Genomic DNA, 23,947 nt, shown 5'->3' on the forward strand with positions numbered 1-23,947 from the left:
TGGTCTGAACACCACTTATTTATCCGAGGTCAGGCCACAAAGGCAGACAGACTACACACCGCCAATTCACCTGTCCGAGATCACAGCACAAAGGAGGATGAACTGGGCTAATTCACCATCCAGTCGTGATATGCAAACTGTAGTGGATCAAATCAGGTAATGAAAACACTGACCAGCCTTCTGAAGTCATCATAAAAAACTGGGGTCAGGGCTACAGGGGCATAGTCATTGAGGCATGTAGGGTGGGGTTTCTTTGGGAAGGAATTTATAATGGACTCTTTGAAGCATGTGCAGATTACTGATTAGAATAAGTTTCCCGCCGGAGTAATTTTAGTGTCATGCCAAAGGAAGGCTGGGCGGGGTCGACTGACCCTGTCTATGAAGCTGCCGGCAGGAGCCATTGCCACGCACTGGAAGATGCAGACTGGGACATGTTCCAGCACAGCTGACATGTTTACAGAAGCAGTTGTTGGCTTTATCAGGAAACTAGTAGATAATACCACCCAAAAAATTACTATTCTACAACACAAATTTCTAAAATAAAAAGAGTGTAATATATAAGGCTTTTACTTTCTACTGTAAGAGCCTGTGCCAGGGACTAAGTACGATAACAGACTAAAAAACACCAAGCCTTCAAAAGGGTAGGAAAGCAGCAAGACCAAATGGCATGTTCACTGTAATATTCAATCTCTTCTTATTCCAATCAGTAACCCGCACATGCTTCAAAGAGTCCATTATTAGTCCTGTCCCAAAGAAACCCCACCCTGCCTGCCTCAATGACTATGACCCTGTAGCCCTGAGCCCAGTTTTTTATGATGACTTAAAAAGGCTGGTCAGAGATTTTATCACCTGATTTGACCCACTACAGTTTGCCTATCGAAAAATCACCTAACTCTAGGGTCAACACTAAATCACTATGAAGAGGAATTATGTTACAAATCCTGTTAACTATAGTCCAGCTTTTAATACTATAATTCCACACACACACAACCAAGCTAATAGGTGAGGGACTTCTCTGCGTCAATGAATCTACAACTTTCTGACTGGCCGAAACTCCTTGCTGTACTCACTATACACATAAGACTGCGTGGCCACTACCAACTCCACAATCAAGTTTGCTGACAACGCTAATTTGGTGTGCCTGATCTCTGACAACAACAAGAAGGCCTACCTGAGGGAGATAAAAAAAAAACTGAAGAACTGGTGCCAGAGGAACGACCTACTCCTAAATGTCATCCAGACAAAGAAGTTAAAAGTAGACTTCAGCACAAAGCAAGAGAGGAACTATCGGGTCTCCATCATCAACGAGACCCCCAAAAGAGTGGACTGCTTCCGGTACCTCTGTTTTCACATCACGTGGGACCCGTCATGGTCAACACTGTGGTAAAGAGGGTCGACAGCGTATTTACCACATTAGATGCCTGTAAGACTTTAGACTGTCATCCAAGGTGCTCAGGAACTTTTACTTCTGCATCCTGATGGGAAACATCACAACCTGGTTTGAGAACTGTACCGTGCAGGTGGTGCAATCAGCTGTGCACATCATCCGCACCGAGCTCCCTGACCTGCACTCAGTCTACAGCAATTGCTGCTGGTCCAATGCCAGGAAGATAGCCACCCAACAACTGACATTCCCAAATTGTCTGTAGTGTGTTAATAACAGTGTGTATGTGTGCCCTGCGGTGAGTGTACCCCGGGTGCTGTCCCCAGGGTGTACCCTGCATCGTGCCCCAAGTCTCTTTGAATAGGCTCCAGGCCTAAATTTAAATTTAGTAGCAAAAGCTGCATTAAGGTCAAGCAACACAAGAAAGGGAGACAACCCTTTAACTTTTATGCCATTTACCACTTTAACCAGCATCTCTTTCCTATGGTGAGGCCTAAATTCTGATTAATTTTATGAATGTTATGCTAGTGCAGGAAGAAGCATAATTCCTGTGCTAGAAACTATTTCTAGGATCTTGGAGATAAGGGGGGGATTTGATTTTGGCCTAGGACATCTGACATCGGTCACAGTCAGGCTTGTTAAGGAGGGGTTGGATAACTGCTATTTTAACAGATTTAGGCAAACCTCCATTGCTTAAAAAAAAAGTATTTTTGTGAGTTTTCTTTGTAATGGCTATATGGGTTATGTTCACAACACCATGATTAAACATTAAAAGCAAGATACACCAAATACAACACTTTATATGCAATTGGGCTTGATTATGTTTCTTCTTCTGTTACAAAATTAATTAAAAGAAACTAAATTGAATTAAATTGAACTCAGTGGAAACTTATGTTATTATACTGTACACAGTATAATTTACAGTATTGTTGGCAAAATATGTCTGTTCTAAACAATAAATGTTTTAACTATTTGCCCACCCTACGTATATATCACCCTGCTAATAATGTAAACACAATGATTTGTACAGAACGTATATAAACATTTTCCTCCAGTAAATGTTTTTATCCAGTAAACATTCCTGCTCCTTACCATAACAATGTAACAGTTCCTCCCCTGCAGCAATGTCTCTGGACGCTCGGACTGTTACTTTAACTCCCGAAGCAAAATACACTGGACAACTAGAGCCAGATGAACTCAGGCCCAGACTGAAGGAGAGGCTTGTGTTAGGTTGACAGGAGTGGTTGAGAAGACTGAGGATGGGGAACAGTGCTGTGGCAATGCGAATTTCTTTACTTGACTGCACTGTTAGGCCTGTATCTTCTGAAAGAGAAGGAACAGCAGCCCACATATTAAATGTAAAATAATTACCCTAGCTCATGGGAACTCCCATGGTTGTACACTTTATAGTCAGTATACTACAAAAACATAATATTAAGTTCCAAAGCTCATGACATGAAAGGATAGTATTTTTATGTGTGGTGTCACAAATCGCATATGCATCTTTTAACAAATACAGTTGCAAGAAAAAGTATATGAACCCCTTGGGATTACATGGAGTTTTGAATGAATTGGTCATAAAATGTGCTTTGGTCCTCATCTAAGTCACAACAATAAAGAAAACACAGTCTGCTTAAACTAATATTACATGTTTTTATTAAACATAACATGTAAACATTCACAGTGCAGGGTGGAAAAAGTTAAGTCCAAGTCCAAGAACCTTAACCAAACGTTTCCTGTAGTTGCAGATCAGACCTAATTTTGGACCACTCCTCTTCACAAAACTGTTTCAGTGTAGCAATACAATGTCTGGTGTGAATTACTTTTTTAAGGTCATGCCACAGCATTTCAAACGGGTTGAGGTCACTCCAGAAGGCGTATTTTGTTCTGTTTAGGTTTTACTTGTGTGCTTCGGGTCATTGTCCTGTTGCATCACCCATCCTCTGCGGAGCTTCAGTTGATAGACAGATGGTCTTACGTTTTCCTGCAAAATGTCTTAATAAACTCTAGGTTTATATTCATTTTTCCATCAATGACAATCTGTCCAGGTCCTGAGGCAGCAAAGCAGCCCCAAACCATGTTCCCTCTGCCATGTTTTACAATGGGGATAAGGTTTTGATGTTGGTGTGCTGTGTCTTTTTTTCTCCACACATAATATTGTGTGTTTTTTTCAAACAGATGATGAACAGATGAAACCAAACTAAATTTTGGTTTTATCTGTCCACAGAATATTTTGCCAGTAGTGCTGTGGAACATCCAGGTGCTCTTTTGCAAACTTCAAACGTGCTGCAATATTTTTTTTTTGAAAGCAATGGCTTTCTATGTGGTGTCCTCCCATGTACTCCATTCTTGTTTAATGGTTTCCCTATTGTAGATGTGTCGACAAAAATGTTAGTATGTGCCAGAGATTTCTGTAAGTCTTTAGCTGACACTCTAGGATTCTTCTTTACCTCATTAAGCATTCTGCGCTGTGTTCTTGCAGTCATCTTTACAGGACGACCACGCATAGGGAGAGTAGGAACAGTCCTGAACTTTCTCCATTTGTAGACAGTCTGCCTTACCATGGACACATGAACATTAAGACTTTTGGAGATTAAACCTTTTCCAGCTTCATGCAAGTCAACAAAACGTGTTTCCTTTTGTGTTTTGGTCAAGGTGAACTACCGTGGTATCACTAGCGCGCCGGTATTCAAGTTTGCGTACCAATAATGGTTGTAGATGTGGACATGTGATCTGGTGCAACGACCACATGTAAAACACAGACACTCCTACCTCCGTATTAAACACAGAGCTGTTAGTCCCGTCCGAATGCATACATAAAATGAAAGAAGTCATCTGAAAAAAATTCAAACTCAAGCGTCGTTTGGAAAACTATTCCCGCCCGAATAGGGCTTTAGATAAAGCTCAGTGCACATTTTAAGACCATTTTATGCAAAACTCCACGTAATTCCAAAGGGTTCACACACTTTCTTGCAACTGTATATTAACTTTATGTATTATATATAACTTATAATTTTATACATAACTTTATCCTTGGATAAACTAACATAATTCCTTTCGGAAGCAAGCACTTATTTCAAAACACTTGTAGATCAAAACAAATTTTCCCATACGAAATAATAGAAACTCAGATTATTCATTTTACAGCCCCCAAAAAAAATACATTAAAATAATTAATACAAAATATGAGGTAAAAATAAAACAAATTAACCCGCACTATACCTTTAAAAAAAGTAAAAATAAATCCAAACAGATAAGTGTTTCCGTTTATGCGCGCAGGCACTTTGTGTGTGTGTGTGTGTTTGTGTATGAAGCTAAAGTAAGAGGAGAGGAGGAATCAAACCCTCCCATCCCTATCTTCTCATCTTACACAGTAAACCTTTCTTCTCTCTTATTTGAGTTTCTCTCTCTCACACAAGCATTAATGAAAAAACTGTTTTATCGGAAAAAATTGCAAGGAACATCAGTAATAACTCACGAGAGCGCATGCACAGGAGTGTATGTGTGTGTGTGTGTGAAGGTGAGAGGAGGATGAGACTTGCTTTTGCTTTACATGCGTGCACACATGTCTGTTATAATAAACAGTACATGAACACTGTAAACGCATACAAACACTAAATAAAAGATGTTTTACACGCGCACACGTGGTCAGTGTAATACTAAACAGTACACGCGTGCATGGATGTTGATTATACCAGAGACGTGCAATTCCGCATCGCAAATGAAAGAAAAAACATTGACTTAGTTGTAATCACATGACACTTGGCATCAAAACAAGAAACGCGTGCGTGCTACATGATACTTGGTAGTCATAAACCAAAGCTTGAGCGTTTTTTAAGTAGAAATTCATTAAAAATCTTTGCTCGTTTTGCGGAACGCTCGCAAACCATGTTACTCGCAATCCGAGGTCCCACTGTACTAGCATAACCAATATACGCATACTCCTGTTGCATATCATGCTCTTCATTATTTTTCTTTGTTGGCAGTTTATTCATAGAATTTTTGCTGAAAATAAAGCACACTCAAATCCCAGAGCATGTTTTTCCATGAAAATTGTATAACATCATACATGAGATACATCATCTTCCATTTTATGCAAGTATGTTTAAGCATAACTCCCAGGGGAGTTATCAGCATTATATTCATGCATGTTCCTTTTCAAATCTTTTTGCTGCATAGTAGTTGCCAAGTTTTGCAAAAAAAAAACCAAATAAATCTTCATGTATAATAAAACTGTAAAGCTGGTGTGTATTTTAATTAAAGATATTTGCGAAAAATAATGTGGGGGGGCATAAGAGGAGTATTATATATAATAAGTTTTTTTAATTGTTTTGTCCGTTTGTTTGTGCATGCATCACATAAAAACTACTGAACACATCTTAATGGGGTTTGCACAGGTGCAATTGGCCAATCATGAGGTAACATATAGGCTTTGTTTCATCATAATCAGTACACAAAAAGAAAAGATATGTCTATTTAAATGCTAAATGGAAAACGTCCTTATATAAAAAAAGAAAAACATTAATTCTTCTCAAAATTTAACAGATGCCATTGTACACATTTTAAAATAAGCTTATGAGTGTGCAATTAAGGTCCCTGCTAACAAAGTTGCAGGCAAATCTAATTATCAACTATAATCTATGATTGTGCCAAAATAATTGATTGATAATTGATACAACTTTCCTATACCTCCTCCCTGAGGCACCGGTTTTCTGAGGCTTAAAAAATGGATTAGAAAAATTGACAATAAATCTGTTATAGCTAAAACCTAATTTGTTTGAGATACTAAACGTAGATTAAATCGATCATAATTTAGAACTTCATTTCATTTTGTCAGATCATTTTTTAAATTAAGCTGTCTCACTGGTAAAAAGATCAGTCTAATTAAATCTTATTAAATCTAAGATTAAATCAAATTAAAATTAGATTTAATTCTTGATTTACAAAAGCACTGCAATAATAACATGTTTTACAGCGGCTTGCTGTAGTTGCCAAACTACTCCTGGTTTTTATGAGACACAATGAAAATGGGAAGTAATTCAGCTCACTTCGGAGTGTATAGCAAAAATTTAATATTGAGAAATAAATATTTGGCTGTCATGTTGAGTGAGAAGATACTATGCCCTTACTTGTTTCTACTGCATTCTTGTCAGGTTGTACAAGTTCTTACTGTTTTCACCAGTTTTTTATGTATGCTGTGGGAGCACGGCTCAGTGTGACATGGCAAGTAACTGAAGATAAACCATTTTTTGTACAACATTTAGATCATGAACCCTCAACTACCAAAAATTCGATCCAGTTGAGCAATGTAAACATGATCACTCATTTATCGTCTATACCACTTTATCCTGTATTCAGGGGGCCTGAAGCCTATCCCAGGGGACTTAGGGCATGAGGCGGGGTACACCCTCCAATTTGGGAACACCCAATAAGCCTAATTCGCCAGTCTTTTGGTATGTGGAAGGAAACCGGCGTACCCGGAAGAAAACCCACTATGCACGGCGAGAATATGCAAACTCCATGCACACAGAGATGGGATTTAACCCTTAGAAGTCTGGAGGGTGTTTTGGGGCCGTGAAGAGATTCTGACATGTACTGGCATTTGTGTATTTTTCAGTTATTTATAAACATATAAATATCTAAAGTCTGATAACATTTTATTCAGCGCAAACTGGGCAACAATAATATAGAGGAGCATGTATGTACTAGTTTGTATATTGGAGAAAAAAACAGTTATGCGTGATTTTTGAAAACCACAAAAAAATACGTCACTGAAATAAGACCACAAAAACACATTTATGACATTTGTGTACAAGACTTTTGTCACCCGAATCTTGTGGTGTAGAGGTTTTACTTCAAAATGATGTGACAATCATTTTGCTCACTCATTTACAGAAAACAATACATTCATTTAAATTTTCTAAGACACTTTTTGTTTAGAAAGGCTGTATGCGAGGAGGTGTAAATGATCATGAATAATGCTGTAATTCACACCAGAGAAGACGAAGACTCGCATAATGAGCTGTAAAATTACCCCTTTCAGTCAGGTATGGGACAGAGGAAAGTGTTACAAGAAACATATTTCTTTGTTTATGGTTTATTTTGAGTAACTTAAGATTCACTTGCAAAAATTCCGGGAACAGTTCAAAATAAATGCAAAAATAAAAAAATTCAAAAAGCACAAACAACATTTAGGGTAAAATGGTGCAAACCAAAAACAGTGTAGAATAAAAACCTGAAAAAGACGAACATTTAGGGTAAAACAGTGCAAAATAAATTAAAAAAAACAGTGCAAAAACATACATGCAGGGCAAGCACTGGTGGCAGCAATGTCCAAAAAGTGTAAAAAAAATCTTTCTGTACCACTTCATTGTTTAGTGTAGTACTGTAATAGCTGATCAGAGAGATCAACGTCCACCATGTGCTGGTTGTACGCAGTTAGAGGTGCAGGACATGGAAATGTCTTTGTAATCCACGTACCTTGTAATTTCACCCTCAGCTTCATTGTGTCTACTGTATAAGCAGAATGGATGGTAAAACAGACATACTTCTCGTGTGTCCATCCACTTCATAAATACAAGAGCTCCATCTGAATGGTGCTTGCGTGTTCCGATGTGAGGTGCTGGTGAAGGCAAGGGTGATGGAGACACATTCCTAAAAACAAATAAATAAAAAAAATGTTAGCCTATACTTTTTAGAGTGAATGGATGTACAATTAATAGGTATGTAAACACAATATATACAGAGAGGCCCAAAAAATTTATCCACACCATAACATGAAAAATATACAGTTGTGGCCAAAAGTTTTGAGAATGACACAAATATTAGTTTTCGCAAAGTTTGCTGCTAAACTGCTTTTAGATCTTTGTTTTAGTTGTTTCTGTGATGTACTGAAATATAATTACAAGCACTATATACGTTTCAAAGAGTCAGTATTTGCAGTGTTGGCCCTTCTTTTTCAGGACCTCTGCAATTCACCTGGGTATGCTCTCAATCAACTTCTGGGCCAAATCCTGACTGATAGCAACCCGTTCTTTCATAATCACTTCTTGGAGTTTGTCAGAATTAGTGGGTTTACTTTTGCCTTATGGCACGGTGCTCCATCGTGCTGCATGCATGCATTGTTCTTCACCAAATTGCTGTTGGATTGTTGGAAGAAGTTGCTGTTGGAGAGTGTTTTGGTACCATTCTTTATTCATGGCTGTGTTTTTGGGCAAAATTGTGAGTGAGCCCACTCCCTTGGAAAGAATGGTCTCAGGATGCTTTACTGTTGGCATGACACAGGACTGATTGTAGCGCTCACCTTTTCTTCTCCGGACAAGCCTTCTTCCAGGAGCCCCAAACAATCGGAAAGAGACTTCATTGGAGAATATGACCCATATCCATAGGATTTGCCCCAATCCTTAGCAGTTCATTCACCATACTTTCTGCAGAAGATCAATCTGTCCCTGATGTTTTTTTTGGAGAGAAGTGGCTTTTTTTGAAGAGAAGTGGGAATGCGCTCACACCTGCCTGCTGCCATTCCTGAGCAAGCTCTGCACTGGTGGCACTCCGATCCCGCAGCTGAATCCTCTTTAGGAGACGATCCTGGTGCTTGCTGGACTTTCTTGGACGCCCTGAAGCCTTCTTAACAAAAATTTAACCTCTTTCCTTGAAGTTCTTGATGATCCTATAAATTGTTGATTTAGGTGCAATCTTAGTAGCCACAATATCCTGTGAAGCCATTTTTATGCAACGCAATGATGGCTGCACGCGTTTTTTTGCAGGTCACCATGGTTAACAATGGAAGAACAATGATTTTAGCACCACCCTCCTTTTAACATGTCAAGCCTGCCATTCTAACCCAATCAACCTGACATAATGATCTCCAGCCTTGTGCCCGTCAACATTATCACCCAAGTTAACAAGACGATTACTGAAATGATCTCAGAAGGTCCTTTAATAATAGCAATGAAATGCAGTGGAAAGGTTTTTTTGGGATTAAATTTTGGGAATTTTTATGGCAAAGAAGGACTGTGCAATTCATCTGATCACTCTTTATAACATTCTGGAGTATATGCAAATTGCTACTACAAGCAGCAACTTTTCCAATATCCAATATTTACGTAATTCTCAATACTTTTGGCCACGACTGTACACCTCTCTTCTGTAGGTCACATGACAGCATCAATGGTGGTCATACAACTGACATTTTTAGAGGAAAGATAATACTAAACACTGCTCCCATAATTCAATTTGAGTTTTTAAAAAGGCCATAGATAACAATTGTTGAAGTGAGTATACATTTGTGTGCCCCTCTGTGTCTGTTGAAGGGCAATAGGCTGGACAAATATCTGTTGATGGGCCATAGACCATGTAGTGCATCTCAAACCTTTACACCAGAAACATTAGCAAACACCATCCACTGGACATGCTTTACACACACATATATAACACATTTACACCTAAGCAGGTATTTGTAAATACGAGCTAAACAAAAGGCATTATATACATGTACACCACAGAAATATTCATAAACATTTCTTAGCTACACAAGGCAGTATTTTAGCCGACTGGAACTAGCTTGTTTGTGCTAAATAACATTACAGATAGCAGTGCTATAAGGTTACCAAAATGGAGTCAAATACAGATAAGAGTTTCCCGTTTGTGCGTGCAGGTGCTGTGTGAGGCTAGAATAAGTGGAGACTCTTGCTTTCAGCCTCTCCTGCCTCCCCCTTCTCATATTACACAGTAAAAATTTCTCCTCTCGTCTGAATTAAACACACACACATTAACGAAAAGACTGTTGTTCTCCCCAAAATTATTAAAGCTTCTCTGCTTTATTTTAATGTTGCTCGCGACAGCGTAACAGCCCATTAATTTATGCTCGTGTAATGATGAGATGGACAAACTGCTTAGTGTCCGTTCTTTTATTTGCTGCATTATCGGGGTATAGTACAAACCTTCGGGTGGATCCTGCTCTTAAATCCAACTAAAAACCCATGAAGAACAAAACTCAGGCTCTATATCCAGCTTACATCTCGCATTCGCGTTCAAACACACCAGACTGCTATACCCACAATGCATTTACCCACAATGCATCTCCCGCACTGGACTACACACAACACGCGTGTGTTCCGTAAACATTCCTGTTCCTGAACAGCGGTCATAAATCAAGGTCTCTCTCCCGCTACACTGTTTAATTTGGAAAAATAGCAATAAACATCGCTAATGACACTCGTGTGACCGCAAACTAACAGAATCACTGCTGTAAAGTAAAACAAACAAACAAACGAAACAGAACATTACCTCCGGAAAGATCTGCAAAAGAGCTGAATTTCTTCGGAGTTTGTGTCTCTCGCGTGCGCGTGTGTGTTTGTGCCGGCGGTGTGTGTGAATTCCCCTTCAGAAACAGTATCAAATTAAGCTCGCGCACAGACACACACACACCGCAATGAGGAAGAAAATGAATTTTTAACCTCTGTATTGAGAACTTCTTTTGCTTTACTCGCGCACACAGACGTGTTATAAGAAACAGTACACGCGCTGTACACGTGCTTCCGAACACAAAAAATATTTTTTACACACACACGGTCACAGTGTACAGTACACGCGTGCACGGATGTTGATTATACCAGTAAAAGACAGCACTAAGTCCGAGTAAGAGAGACGCTTACTCACAATTCCGCAGTGCAAGAGAGAGAAAAACCCTTGGCTCAGCTGTGATGACGTGACGCTCAGAGTCAAAACAAGAAGCGCATGCATGAAACATGATACTCGGTGCTCGTAAACCAAGATGCTCGTTTTTCAAGTCAAAATTTATTTATCTTTGCTCGTCTTGAGGAACACTCGTAAACCACGTTACTCATAATCCGAGGTTCCACTGTATATATAAGGTACCATTTACAAATATCTGTAAACTAAATAAGACATAAGCGTAGCCACTGGGAAATACCATGTTTGCTACATAAGGTAGCATGTTAGCAGTGTTATCTACATGCTACACTAAACTATGTAAATTGCATTAAAAGCCAATGTGTCACATAAGCTGACAAAAAGCTAGCTGAAGTGAGGAAAATATTTACTAAGATTAGTTTAATATTTTTAAAATAAGACTTAACTTACCCATTGTCATAGCTTGAATGTCCTCTGCTGGATCTATTCTCTCTTAAAATTGCCCCCCGTTTGTCATCAGAGTCTCACAGTCTTCTTCTGAGGAAAAAATGAACTCCTCCCACTGTCCAGAACATTCTAAAGAGGTTCCTTGGCTGTGTAACGTGTGCCATCTTTCAAACGTGAAAAAAGTTAATTAATGTGTGTGTAAACTCTGTGTTTTTAAGCCAGTGTGTCTGTGTGTTTGTTCTCATGCCGGTGTCAGAGGGCTTGGCCCTGTATGTGAATTATGTGTTGTGTGTGTGTGTGTGTGTGTGTGTGTGTGTGTGTGTGTGTGTGTGTGTGTGTGTGTGTGTGTGTGAAGGCAAGAGGAGTAGGCGGCTGGTGTCTGAAGGGGCATGGTGTCCTATGACACACTAAATTGGTGCAGGCTGAGAAGAAAATGGATCTTTACAATGAATAGATTCATTACACGCACACGCCTGGTCAGTGTTATAATAAACAGTACACTTGCGCACGGATGTTAATTATACCAGTGAGAGACGCGCACTAAGGCCTAGCAGGGGAGACAATTACCCACAAATCCGCAGCGCGCGTGAGAGAAAAAACATGGGCTCAGTTGTGGTCACTTAATGCTCGGCATCAAAACAAGAAGCGCATGCATGCTACATGATATTCGGTATTCGTAAACCAAAACTGTACAAACTTGCCTGGCCTTATGTGAAAATATAATTGTCTTTAAACGATAGAACTGGTTGTGCCACTGGTTGGGTGGCAAAAACTACAATCAAGTGTTTGCGATAACTGCCAATGTGTCTTTCACATCGATGTGAGGGTATTTTGTCCCACCCTTTTTTGCAGGATTGTTTTAATTCAGCTATATTGAAAGGTTTTTAAAAATGAAAGACCCATTTAAGTTCATGCTACAGCATGGTGCATTTTGGGTCATTGTCCTGCTGTGTAACCCAAGTGTGCTTAAGCTTGAGGTCATGAGCTGATGACCAGACATTTTCCTTCTAGATTTTCTGGTAGAGCGCAGACTTCATAGATCCATAAATTATGGCAAGTTGTAGAGGTCCTGAATCTTCAAACCATGCATTTCTGAAGTGTTCTGTTTTTGAGTTATACAACACTATGTTTTCGCAAGGAGCCCGTTTCCTTCATTTATCTCAGGGAACAGCTGTTTGCACTGAAGCCAGCCGGCATTAGGGATACGATTCTGTTTAGGACTCTAAATATTCCCGATGTGATATGGACGAGGACAAAGATGAAGAGAGCGGCGCAGAGGAGGCAAAGATAAAGAGAGACGAGCGGAGCATAAGGAAAGGATAAGGAAATACAAGCCGTATTTCCCGTCTCTTATCATGGGTAATGTGAGATCTCTTGACAATAAGATGGACGAGCTATATGCCTTAGTTAAGACTGGAAGCATCTTCTGCGAGTGCGGTCTGATGTGTTTTACAGAGCCTTGGTTACATGGTGATGTGTCTGACTCTAATATTACATCGGACGGCTATACGGAGTTATACGGAGCAACAGGAGGAGAAAAGAGACGGGTAAGAAAAAAGGAGAGGGGCTGGCTGTTTACATCAACATGTGGTTTAACCCCGGCCATGTGACTGTTAAAGAGCATGTTTGTAGCCCCAATATTGAAATGCTGGCTGTTGGACTTTGCCCATATTATTTACCAGGAGAATTCTCTCATGTGATAATAACTGCTGTGTACATTCCTCCATCAAGAATGCCACTGCCGCAGGTGATGTCATCCACTCAGTAACCGCCAAACTCCAGACTCGCCACCCTGATGCCTTTCTCCTGATTTCCAGTGATTTAACCACACATCACGGACCAAGACTCTTCCCACTTTTACTCAATATGTGAATTGTCACACCGGGGGGATAGGACTCTAGACCTGCTGTATACTAATGTTTAATGTGAGTATCCACTTTGATTTACAAGAAGGCTCAAAGAACACTAGCTGGCAAAATCAGAGATGGGAAATCTCTGAAACAAACTGAAACAAAGGCTGAAACAAAACAACATAGAGGTGTGGAGAGGCATGAGAAGCATTACTGGCTCAAGACAGGTCACCAAGCTATTGAGGGGAATGTGGAATGTACAAAAAAATCTAAACATTTTCTTTAATAGATTTGATGTCCCTCTGTCTCATACTTATCCTTAGCTTTAATCTACTCTCTCCTACTCCCATGTCCTCTCCCACACAGAAAACAGCTACTATCCCTGCCCTCCCCTTTATGTGGTTTGAGCAAGCTCAGCCCCCAAAAGCAACAGGTCCAGATAAAATCAACCCAAGAGTCCTGAAATCATGTGCTTCCCAACTCTGTGCACTCCTTCAGCACTTCTTTAGTCCAAGTCTGTCTTTACAGAAAGTCTCTGCATTGTGGAAATCGTTATGCATCTCGTGAAGGTGTTCGAGAGACTGATACACTTTGAGGATGCCATAATACACCTGCTCCATCAAACCTACTCCCACTTGAGAAACCTGGGACCTGTGTAAGGATGATGTTCTTTGACTTCTCAAGTGCCTTCAACACCATTCAACCAGCAGTACAGGGGAAGAAACTGAAAACCACGCATATAGACACTTCCTTGGTTTCCTGGATCATAGACTATCTGACCTGCCGTCCTCAGTATGTTCACTACAGAACTGTGTCCTTGCGACTGTGATCTGCAGCACCGGAGTACCTCAGGGAAATTTACTGTCTCCTTTACTTTTCACCCTCTATACATCTGATGTTTTTATCCAAAGATGTTGAAATTGTCGACAAAAAAGGTAGCACTAATTCCGTTATATGGAAGTAATCTGGCTATCTGAAAAATAACAAGGCACAGATTGCGGGTAAAATGAGCTTTCCTCTTCTTCCTGTAGATACTTTTTGAGGTTACTATACACTCTGCAATTTTTCCAAATAAGACCAAATTACAAAAATCTTGGTACAGTGTAAACAACCATTAACCCTTTAGTCTCTTACATTAGAGTACTTTGGCCTCATATAGTTTACATTCGTGAGTTTGTATACTGTTAACTATAGTATTGTGACTAAGTGTGTATGCATAAAGCATTTTTTTTTTGTCCAAGTATAGTGCCTGTTCTTCAGAAACTGTACAACAATGGTCCCCATGAAGGTTAAAAGCTGTAGCCACGCGAGTTATAAATCTGTTTAACAACAATGCAATGTCACATTCCTGCATAATCCCCAAAAGGAAGCAAAAGCAAGCATCATTAGATAGATTCCTTGTTAAAGTCACAAAAAAGGAAAAGATTCAATCTCTACGTCATCCCACACAATAACCCCTCTCCTCCTCTCCCTCTCGTCTCCCTCTCACCAGCCACAACAATTTTTAAAGGTAAAGTACAGGTTATTATGTTTTAATTTTACTTTACTTTTTGTATTCATAATTTTCATATGAATATTTTTGGATTGTTGAGCAAATCATCAGAGTTTCCATTATTTCTTATGGGAAAATCCCCTTTGATATACAAGTGCTCTGGATTACAAGCACATTTCCAGAATAAATTATGCTTGCAGTCCAAGGTTTAACTGTATACTGTTATATTGCACAAGGATAAATAGTAATGTGAAGATGTGTAAGAGAAGTGACTGACCTTTAACACTGATTGCTGTAACAGCCTGTGCATTACATCGAAGTTGCAGCATGTGCCTCAGAGCTGTACCTCCTAACAGGCTTCTCTCAGACACCCAACACACACTTCCTTTTTCCTCATCATGGCATGGTGGCAATTCTAGTGAAAGTTTTTGAATAAGTGCTGCCATAGTTAAAGATAATAGGAAGCACAAGTTAGGTTCATGTTTCTCCACATGTGGTAACAGACTGTAGATGCCAAAGTATGACTTTTCATGGTAACAGCTTGATTGGTGAAAACCTTGGGAGCATCTTTTAGACCTCAGAATTCCTCCGACATTCGGTTCTGACACCAAGCCCAGACTCTCAGATGTTTTTCCACTGGAGCAAAGCTTGCTATTGTCAGACTTTCCAATACTGCTAGCAAAGGTTGTTTTTGGTACTTTATAAACTGACTGACAACAACTCTTTCTTGTTCTCTGAACCTCCTTTATCCCAGCTTTTAGGGTAACTCGCAGGGCCAAATGTGCAAAAATTCCAAGAGCGAGTAGCTCTGAACCAACTGAACACTCCCAGCAGTGGTACTGCATCCAAGCATCAGTTTCACACCTATGTCCACAGTACTGGGCATAGCTACAGCCCCTACATGGTACAGTGTTAGAATTCTCACACAAACAGTGATGACAGTATGTGGATTCTGTTGTGAATGTACTGGTTTTACCACTCTTGTACTGTCTATAGGCAGGTATAAGAACAAAGCTAAAGGCCTCATCCTCAATCACTATTTCCCCAGCACACTTGTTCTTAGTGGTCAACAGGTGGCGTCCCTTTTCAGGAGTAAAGTAAACAGACACTGCAGATGACACAATCTCATTGGTTTGTGGTGCCTGCTGATTAAAAGGAGATGGAGAAGATTTTAGATATTCCTTCATTTTAACCAGACTTGTACACCTTGTCTGCCTGTCCAACAGTTTGCACTGCAGGTGACTTGGATAACCTTCATCAAAGGCATGCTGGATGTCCTCCAGGCATTTCTAAATAACAAAAAAATAATAATTAACAGATGGATAATACAAAAGTAAGTAAACTTGAGAAAAGCTAATTTAGAGTACATAAGAGAAATATGCTCACAGTGTAGAGACCAAGATGAAACAAAGCAGCTGAACGGTTGGCATAGCATAAATATAGCTGTTCTGTATTTTTTTCGGCATAACACACACCCTAAAATGCATAAAAAACATAAAAACAAATGACAAAGCTTTAAAAAAAATCATAATTGCTAAAATAAAGGATTTAAACACTGGTGAAATGTATGCACATGAATACCTTTGCCTTCTAATACTAAAAAAATGCAAAATAAAAAATTAAGAACTGCTTTTGGTAAAAGTATTCGGATACCTTGTGGGACCTAGCCAAGCTACCTAGCTTTTGGTAAAAGTATTCGGATACCTTGTGGGACCTAGCCAAAGTAGGGTCTTACCAAAGAAACAAGGTAAAATTAGAGCCATGCTTCCTCAAAGAAATCCTGGAATCATTCACCATTCAACTTAAATTGGTTGACATGGTTATTGTAAAGATGGATCTGATTAGGGCTGTATATTTAGAACTATACAAATAATAATTTATTTATTTGAAGAATTCTTGCCCCAAAAATATCATTGCTGGTGCAAAAGTCTGGTAAAGTACATTATGATATGCCCATACAGGTATGTAAATTATAAGAGATATTTTTCTTTCTGTGCATATGACCTAAAAATTTTTAGTGCTAATATAAGATAAAGAAATTACACGGTATAAGTAGGTTACTTGTCTGAAAGTTGATGTCCTTATATGTAATATCCCTTATATGTAAAATTCTATTGATGAGAATTATATAAAACTTAAAATTAAACATCTCGCAAACCTTAAATTCACCTCTATGGTACACCTACATCTCACAAACATTAAAATTCATCTCACAAGTTATGCCTGTCTTCAGTGATTCTTAGGGGACCAAGCATTGAAGGAATGTGGGCACCCTTTTTTAATGCTTTTGTGATATTATTACTTAACATTAACTATGTTAAAATGACTATTTATCATTATTAAAGAAATTGGTGAATTTTACATTGTTACATTCATACACAGCAAAAGACATGCAAATACAGTATATACATCTAAATCAACATTTAGCCTATTTATACCATTAACACAAAAAATGTTCACAAAAAAAGACCCCAAATGTAGCCTCCCATCATCTTCTCATTAACTTCTCACACACTTTCTCAATCTTAGTGAGTTTTTTGAGAAGATCTTGCATAGGATCTTGTTTTGGGTCTAATAAAGACATCAACATAATTTTTGTAGATGCTAAGAAAGCTTTAGATAGGCTTTAGTGGGAGTGACTGAATCTGTTGGATTCACCTCTTCTACAAGTGATCATTTTATTCTTGGACGTGGAATCTGGGAGGGGTGCCCAGTGCTTTTTGCCCTTGCAATTGAACATCTATGCATTAATGCAGCTGTTTTTCATGACAAACTAAATTTGCATAGGTCTAAATGCTACCTGGTGTATAATACTGCTTTACAACTTCAACAGCAAATAAAAAAAAAAGTTATCTTTTAAATAAAAATTTTAATATAAATAAGGTTTTATGGCATCTTGCCCATGACAAAACAAAGCTGCTGAGATATGCCCTCAACTTCAAAAACATATAAATTTTACCGCTACTGGAATGATTTCGGGAAATTGTAGAACTTACAAAATGTGCATATTATAATTAGGTCATAGAAACATGATCATATGAATTTGTGCTAATTCTTTGCCTATGCGACCGTTTTCTTTATCATTATTTCTTTTTTCATTATAGTGTTATGTGCATGTATAGAATTTATAGTTGGTTAAAATGAATTAAAAGTCAATTCATCATATTGCCTAGGTTGTGCTGAAAAAATTATGTTACTCTATATAGCACAATTCTGACCTCTATATATACATTTATTAAAACACAGTAATGCAAAAAATGCTATCTTTGTACACCAAAGAATGTCCACCAATTCTTAATGTACAGTGCCATAAATCTCGAAAAAGTCGATGAGCATGCTCATGATCAACCTGTAGATCTGCCTTCCCTTTTTCGGACACAAAGATGATGGGCTTTTCCACTGAAGACTGAGCTTTGCCTCAGGGTCATACCTATATACTTAAGTTTCTTCACCAGCATGATCCTCGACATGAATGACGAATCATCCGCGGCACACTGATGTAGTTCTTGACAGAATTCGCCGCAATGTTTCTCCAGCTCTTGGGTCAGCAGTTGGTAGCAACAGCGCATGTTTAAATCACACATGAGAATTGCCTGTACTGTATGTACAAGTTACTAAATGGTTTTCGGTGGTTGGGCTCATGTCTTTTGGCAAACTGATTTAAGATGGTCGGTGCTCCCTGTGACTGCATCCTTAATCTGCCATCTGATGAAATACTGTCAGGTTTAAATCTGCAGTAAATTCTGATTTTCAGTGACCATGACCCCTTGTGAACATGCTCAAGTTATGTGCAAGTATAAAGGCGTTACCCTCAGGTTCTCACAAAACCAAATGCACATGACCATAAATCAGCCCTTACCTGAGAGTAATACTGGGCAGCAGAAGTGAAGTCCTTCTTCTTAAACCTTACATTCCCTTGCTCCCTGAATCTTGCTGCACATTCAGAAGATTTATACACAGGATACCTCTGAGATATTCTGCACAATGCATCAAGATCATCTGGCCTATGAAGCAAAGATAGGAAATGAATAACATACTATAAGTAAACAAAATCTAACAATTATAAAACCTTTACATATTTACTTCACTTATTTATACCACAACATTGTAATAAGTTGAAAATTAAGTATTTATTTATGTAACTACACATCATCTTCAGTTCTCTCTCTCTCTCTCTCTCTCTCTCTATATATATATATATATATATATATATATATATATATATAAATAATTCTTTTAAGTTATTTAACAAACAAATTGTTATTGATGTATGACTTCGGTTGCTCAACAGTCTTGACACCCATATAAAGTCTTCATTGTCACTTTTTGCACTTCATAATGCGCCACACATTTTCAATGGGAAATAATTTACTCTTTTACTACGAAGCCACGCTGTTGTAACACACGTCCAATGTATCCTTGCTTAAATGAGTGATAAACGTAGATGAAAAAGATAGCAGCCTTAATAGCAGCATACTTTGCTTTAAACCCTCTATGTACCTTTCAGCATCAATGGTGAAATTTGCGCAGAATCTGGATAGTCTTTTTCCTCCTTTTACACCTAACTGTTTAACTGTTTCCAATGAGCATGTTCACTTGTGGAACGTTCCAAACAGTGTTTTGCAGCATTCCCCGACTTTCCCAGTCTTCTGTTGCCCCTGGCCACTATAGAAGTGTATTTGCAAGAGACAATAAGGTCTTATTGTTGCATATCTTGTCTTTGTGGTGTTTTCATTTAATATGCAGGTCATTGTATCTGTTTTTATTTACTTTTTACACAACGTCCCACTAAAATTGGGGTTTGTAGTTTGGTCTTGACTCTTAATTGTGAGTGTTCAGATGCACGTTGATTTAAAAAAAAGTTAAAGGCTATAGGGTCACTTTAAAAAAAAAAAAAGTAAAAAAAGAGAAAGTTATGCAGCTGGTATCTTTTTTTTGTTATGTAATTGACTTGGTTAAAAAAAAAATTTAAAAAAAAGGCGAGTATAAAATGTTTAGCCTGCCTTGTTCTGTTGCTCGCTTACATAACACTGGATTCAATTTCAAAGGTGTCAAGTAACGAAGTACAAATACTTCGTTACCTTACTTAAGTAGAAATTTTGGGTATCTATACTTTACTGGAGTAATTATTTTTTAGCTGACTTTTTACTTCTACTTCTTACATTTTCACACAATTATCTGTACTTTCTACTCCTTACATTTTAAAAATAGCCTCGTTACTCCTATTTTATTTCAGCTTGTCATTCAAAAAAACAAACAAACAAACAAACAAAAAAAACATCCAGTTAAATTGCGCCATCCGGAGGGAGCCAATTTGATTGTGGTTGGATGAGAAGTATAAACATACCATGCCGACACCCTATTGGTTGGTACGCGATCCATCGCACCTGCACATGATGTCATGGCACACACTCCAGCAAGGACGTTTAAATAAAATAGCATTTTCGGTTGATAAGGTTGTAATAAGTAGACAAAGATGTCCGTGATAGAGACTCAAGATTCGAGCGAAATGTCACAACCAAGCACCAGCAAGAAATGTAACAGCACCAGGAAGGTGATATATATATCAGAAATTATATATATATTGTGGCGTGGGCGGGGCGGCGGCTGACGACCAGCATGCCTTGCAGGAACGTCGGTGTGTTCACCGTGATGGGGAAAGGTGTTTGGGTTAGTGGCTTCGGCCCTGTTGTGTGTGAGGGGTGTATAACGTGTGAAATGTGCTCTAGTTCAGGCTGACGCTGAATTAGATGTAGGCTCCTGAGTGAAGGTGCTGCTCATGCCATACCTGCTGTGTGCTAAATAAAGTACTCCCAGCCATTGCATTGGGCAGCAAATAAGCTCACTCGTCTCTCCAGCATTCTTTCCGACGTAAAAACGCTACAATATATATATATGGGTCATTGACGGATAAGACTTTTTAATAGGCCAATTTTAAAATACCAAAAATATGAATATGTTTGGCCATTTTCTAAACATTTGGAATGTAGTGTACACATGCCTTTATAAAGAATAGTAAAAAAATTGTCATTTTAGTGTTTTTACACTTAAGTTAATAAAACATAGCCTTAAAAAAAGTCATCTGGGGCAACCGTAATATATCTCAGAATTCCCATTTTTATGCATCATTAAGACTAGTTGAACTTATATCAGTAAGTAGATAAACTGATGAAGAAAGAAACTTTGGTGCCCTTTCATTTTATGAAAACCATTATTTCACAAGTTTATTCTATAATATCAGAGTCTCCTTCATTATCCAGTTAAAATAAATGTTTATCCCTATAAAAGGAATGGAAAATGGCTGAATTTTAAGGATGCACCGAAATGAAAATTCTGGGCCGAAAACGAAACCGAAATTTTTGGATGCACTTGGCCGAAAACCGATACCGAAACCGAAAATGGCTTCATTAAAAAACATGTTTAAAATATTTTCTTTTTGTTTGTATTAAAAAAATGTTGCATATTGCAACATTGCTGTCCTCATCTGAAACTTTGAAGTGCTTCCAAACCGCCGACATACTCCGTGTTTGATGCGTAATGACAGCGCGAACGAGACGGGAGGATGGGAGAGGCGTGGCGACAATTTCGGCTTTTATTTTCGGCGCGTTCTTACGTTACAAAATTTCGGTGCATCCCTACTGAATTTAGAAACAAAAGATAAAATATACAAATAATTATACTTAAACAATTAACTTTATGTATATAATTGATGTATAGAATATGAAAACTACAAATATAGGACATATATCTATCATTTAAAACATTTAGCAGTGGTCGCCCCACATGATACTCGGTCGCCCCATATGATGTTTTCAAGTTTACTCAAGTATAACAGGCTAACATTTAGCCTCAGAAACCAAACTAGCTTCTTCTAGTGACAAAGCACTATCAAATTTATCATCAAAATATAGATTTGTGGAAAAAAATTATAATTCACAGTTTTGGGGTGGTCGCCCCACATGATGACCAAAAGTGACTACGACATCACAGCCGTTAAAAAACAGCTTTTTCTTACTATATGAGAGAGACTGATTTACTATACAGTTGTTTCCAGGGGGTCTTCACTTGTGTCTGGCTGATGCAGTATCCCATCCTTGAGATGTTTTTTTAAAATAGGGTCCCAAAATTGTGGTTTGTTGATGGTCGCCCCGGATGAAATGGATAGAATCAACATAATTCGGACAACATTCGTTTGTATATCATGATAGAAATATATGAGCAAATGCTTTATAGTTTTGTCAATGGATGTAAAACATGTTTAAAATTATGCCAACTAGGAAAAGGGATATATTTAAGTTGATTTAAAGTGTTTTTAAACCAGTTGTCCTAACTAAAGTCAAGGCCGGACAGTCGCCCCATATGGTGTTTTGGCACTTCGGATAGCAGAAAAATGATGAAAAACTTAAAAATTTGGAGAAGTTAAAGTGGTTTAGTAGGTAAAGAAGGTATAAGAAGGCATAATAGATGAGAATTTATGTATTTTTTAGTTTTTTCTGCAAAATAAAATTAACCCAGACAGAAAAAGGGGGCGTCACGTCATTGACCCATATATTTTTTATCACTTGGATTAATCATTCATTCTGACAGCACTAATGTTTATTGTAGACAACCATACAAGGGTAATTGTTACTAAGCCTGCCCTGGGTACACTAATTGTCTTGCATGTTGCCCTCACAGATTCCTGCAGCTAAGCTTGGATGTACATTAACATTCCAATAAAGGTTACCGATGACATGCCTCTGAAGTAAGATTTTTGCACCATTAAAATACTTATAGGCAACTAGTTATCATATCTTCTTCTCCATGAAACATGTTAATGCTCAGTGGTACACATATATGGTCCTTCAATAGATTTGCATTGTACTTAAATGCATTCTTTTTCAACTGCCATATACAGTATCCCAAATCACTATGGCTGTTAAAAAATACAACAAAAAAACAACACATTTTTCTTTCTTTTTTTTTTATGAGGTGTTGGTGCAGTATATAGGCCAGTGGCACAGCCTAAGCTTTTAGCCTTAATGCTTCCCCCCCCCTCACGTTACTTTTACACTTTAAGTAGTTTTGAAACCAGTACTTTTACACTTTTACTTGAGTAAAAAGCTTAAGTTAATACTTCAACTTTTAAAGAAGTCTTTTTAAACCCTAGAATCTATACTTCTACCCAAGTAATACTTTTGACACCACTGTTTAATTTAATATCCAGTGTTTCGTGTCATAACGTTAGCCAAGTCAAGCAAAGATATTTTACCTCCCCCCAAGAGAATAAATCGGTAGATGAATTAAAATGAATATAGATAAAACGGCTTATTTAGAAACTAATATGAGGGATGATGTTCAATTCAAACCGAGACCCGCGGAGAAATTTCTTGTGGAAGAGGGCGTAAAACCAAATGCAGTCGTCTCCCCATTTCCTCCCCGCCCAGGCCCCTATTTTTGTTTTACGGAGTTGGAAACCTTGGGGAGTGCGCGTGAAATGCATAAAACTTGCGCCGCTAAAGTTTAACATTAACACATAATATCGTTTGTTGACACATTCTGAGGTATTATCATCCCCCAATGCTGCGGATTAATTGCATATAAGAGAACGGCTATTCTTTATATGGGTGAACTTATAACATATACCATAAACAACCCAAATAAAATGTATTACGTTACACCCGATGGATAGATTATGTTTTACCTGATAGTTTAAAATTAACTGATCAATGTCAATAATAAGTTTTACATGGATTCAATTAACAAACGTAATAGTATACTGACTGGAGTTGTGACTGTCCAAAATGAAAAAGTTCGTCAATATCGGTGAAGGCAGAAAAGCGCTCTCTTGTCACTGATTCTAGCCGGATCCATTTCTGCTCAACATGCTTCATCCACTCTGAACACGGGAGATCCATTTTTATGCCAACTCCTACTCTGGTGATAGTGGGTCGTCGTTTCGTCGTCTTATTCTTCTTGGCGTTTTCCGAGGTTGTCATCCACTATATTGCATTACCGCCACCTTCTGGTCACGATCTCACTTATCTTCCTTTCAGTTTAAATCCTCTGAAGTCTAAAAACCTCAAATCAAATGCAGTACTTCCTTCCTTGACCTCTGTCTCTTATTCTCTAAAATATTTT

General features: G+C 38.3%; 1 protein-coding gene across 2 annotated transcripts in view; it reads right to left on the reverse strand.

Moving 5' to 3' along the window:
* Nucleotides 1-23,759, reverse strand: part of smyd4 (SET and MYND domain containing 4) — a 38,959-nt gene extending 15,200 nt beyond the window's left edge. Inside the window, exons 1-5 of one of the 2 annotated variants that reach the window (XM_053515872.1) lie at nucleotides 23,591-23,759; nucleotides 18,687-18,831; nucleotides 16,214-16,303; nucleotides 15,105-16,116; nucleotides 2,477-2,704 (exon numbers count right to left, since the gene is read on the reverse strand). In XM_053515872.1, the coding sequence (XP_053371847.1) occupies nucleotides 2,477-2,704; nucleotides 15,105-16,116; nucleotides 16,214-16,303; nucleotides 18,687-18,831; nucleotides 23,591-23,724 (1,609 nt within the window). In that variant the 5' untranslated portion in view covers nucleotides 23,725-23,759. Of the gene's footprint in view, nucleotides 1-2,476; nucleotides 2,708-15,104; nucleotides 16,117-16,213; nucleotides 16,304-18,686; nucleotides 18,832-23,590 lie in introns of both variants that reach the window. The other variant, XM_053515871.1, reaches the window with a different exon arrangement.
* Between the last annotated feature and the right edge of the window lie 188 nt (nucleotides 23,760-23,947).

This window comes from Clarias gariepinus, chromosome 17, assembly GCF_024256425.1.
Source record: "Clarias gariepinus isolate MV-2021 ecotype Netherlands chromosome 17, CGAR_prim_01v2, whole genome shotgun sequence".
Taxonomy (NCBI): domain Eukaryota; kingdom Metazoa; phylum Chordata; class Actinopteri; order Siluriformes; family Clariidae; genus Clarias; species Clarias gariepinus.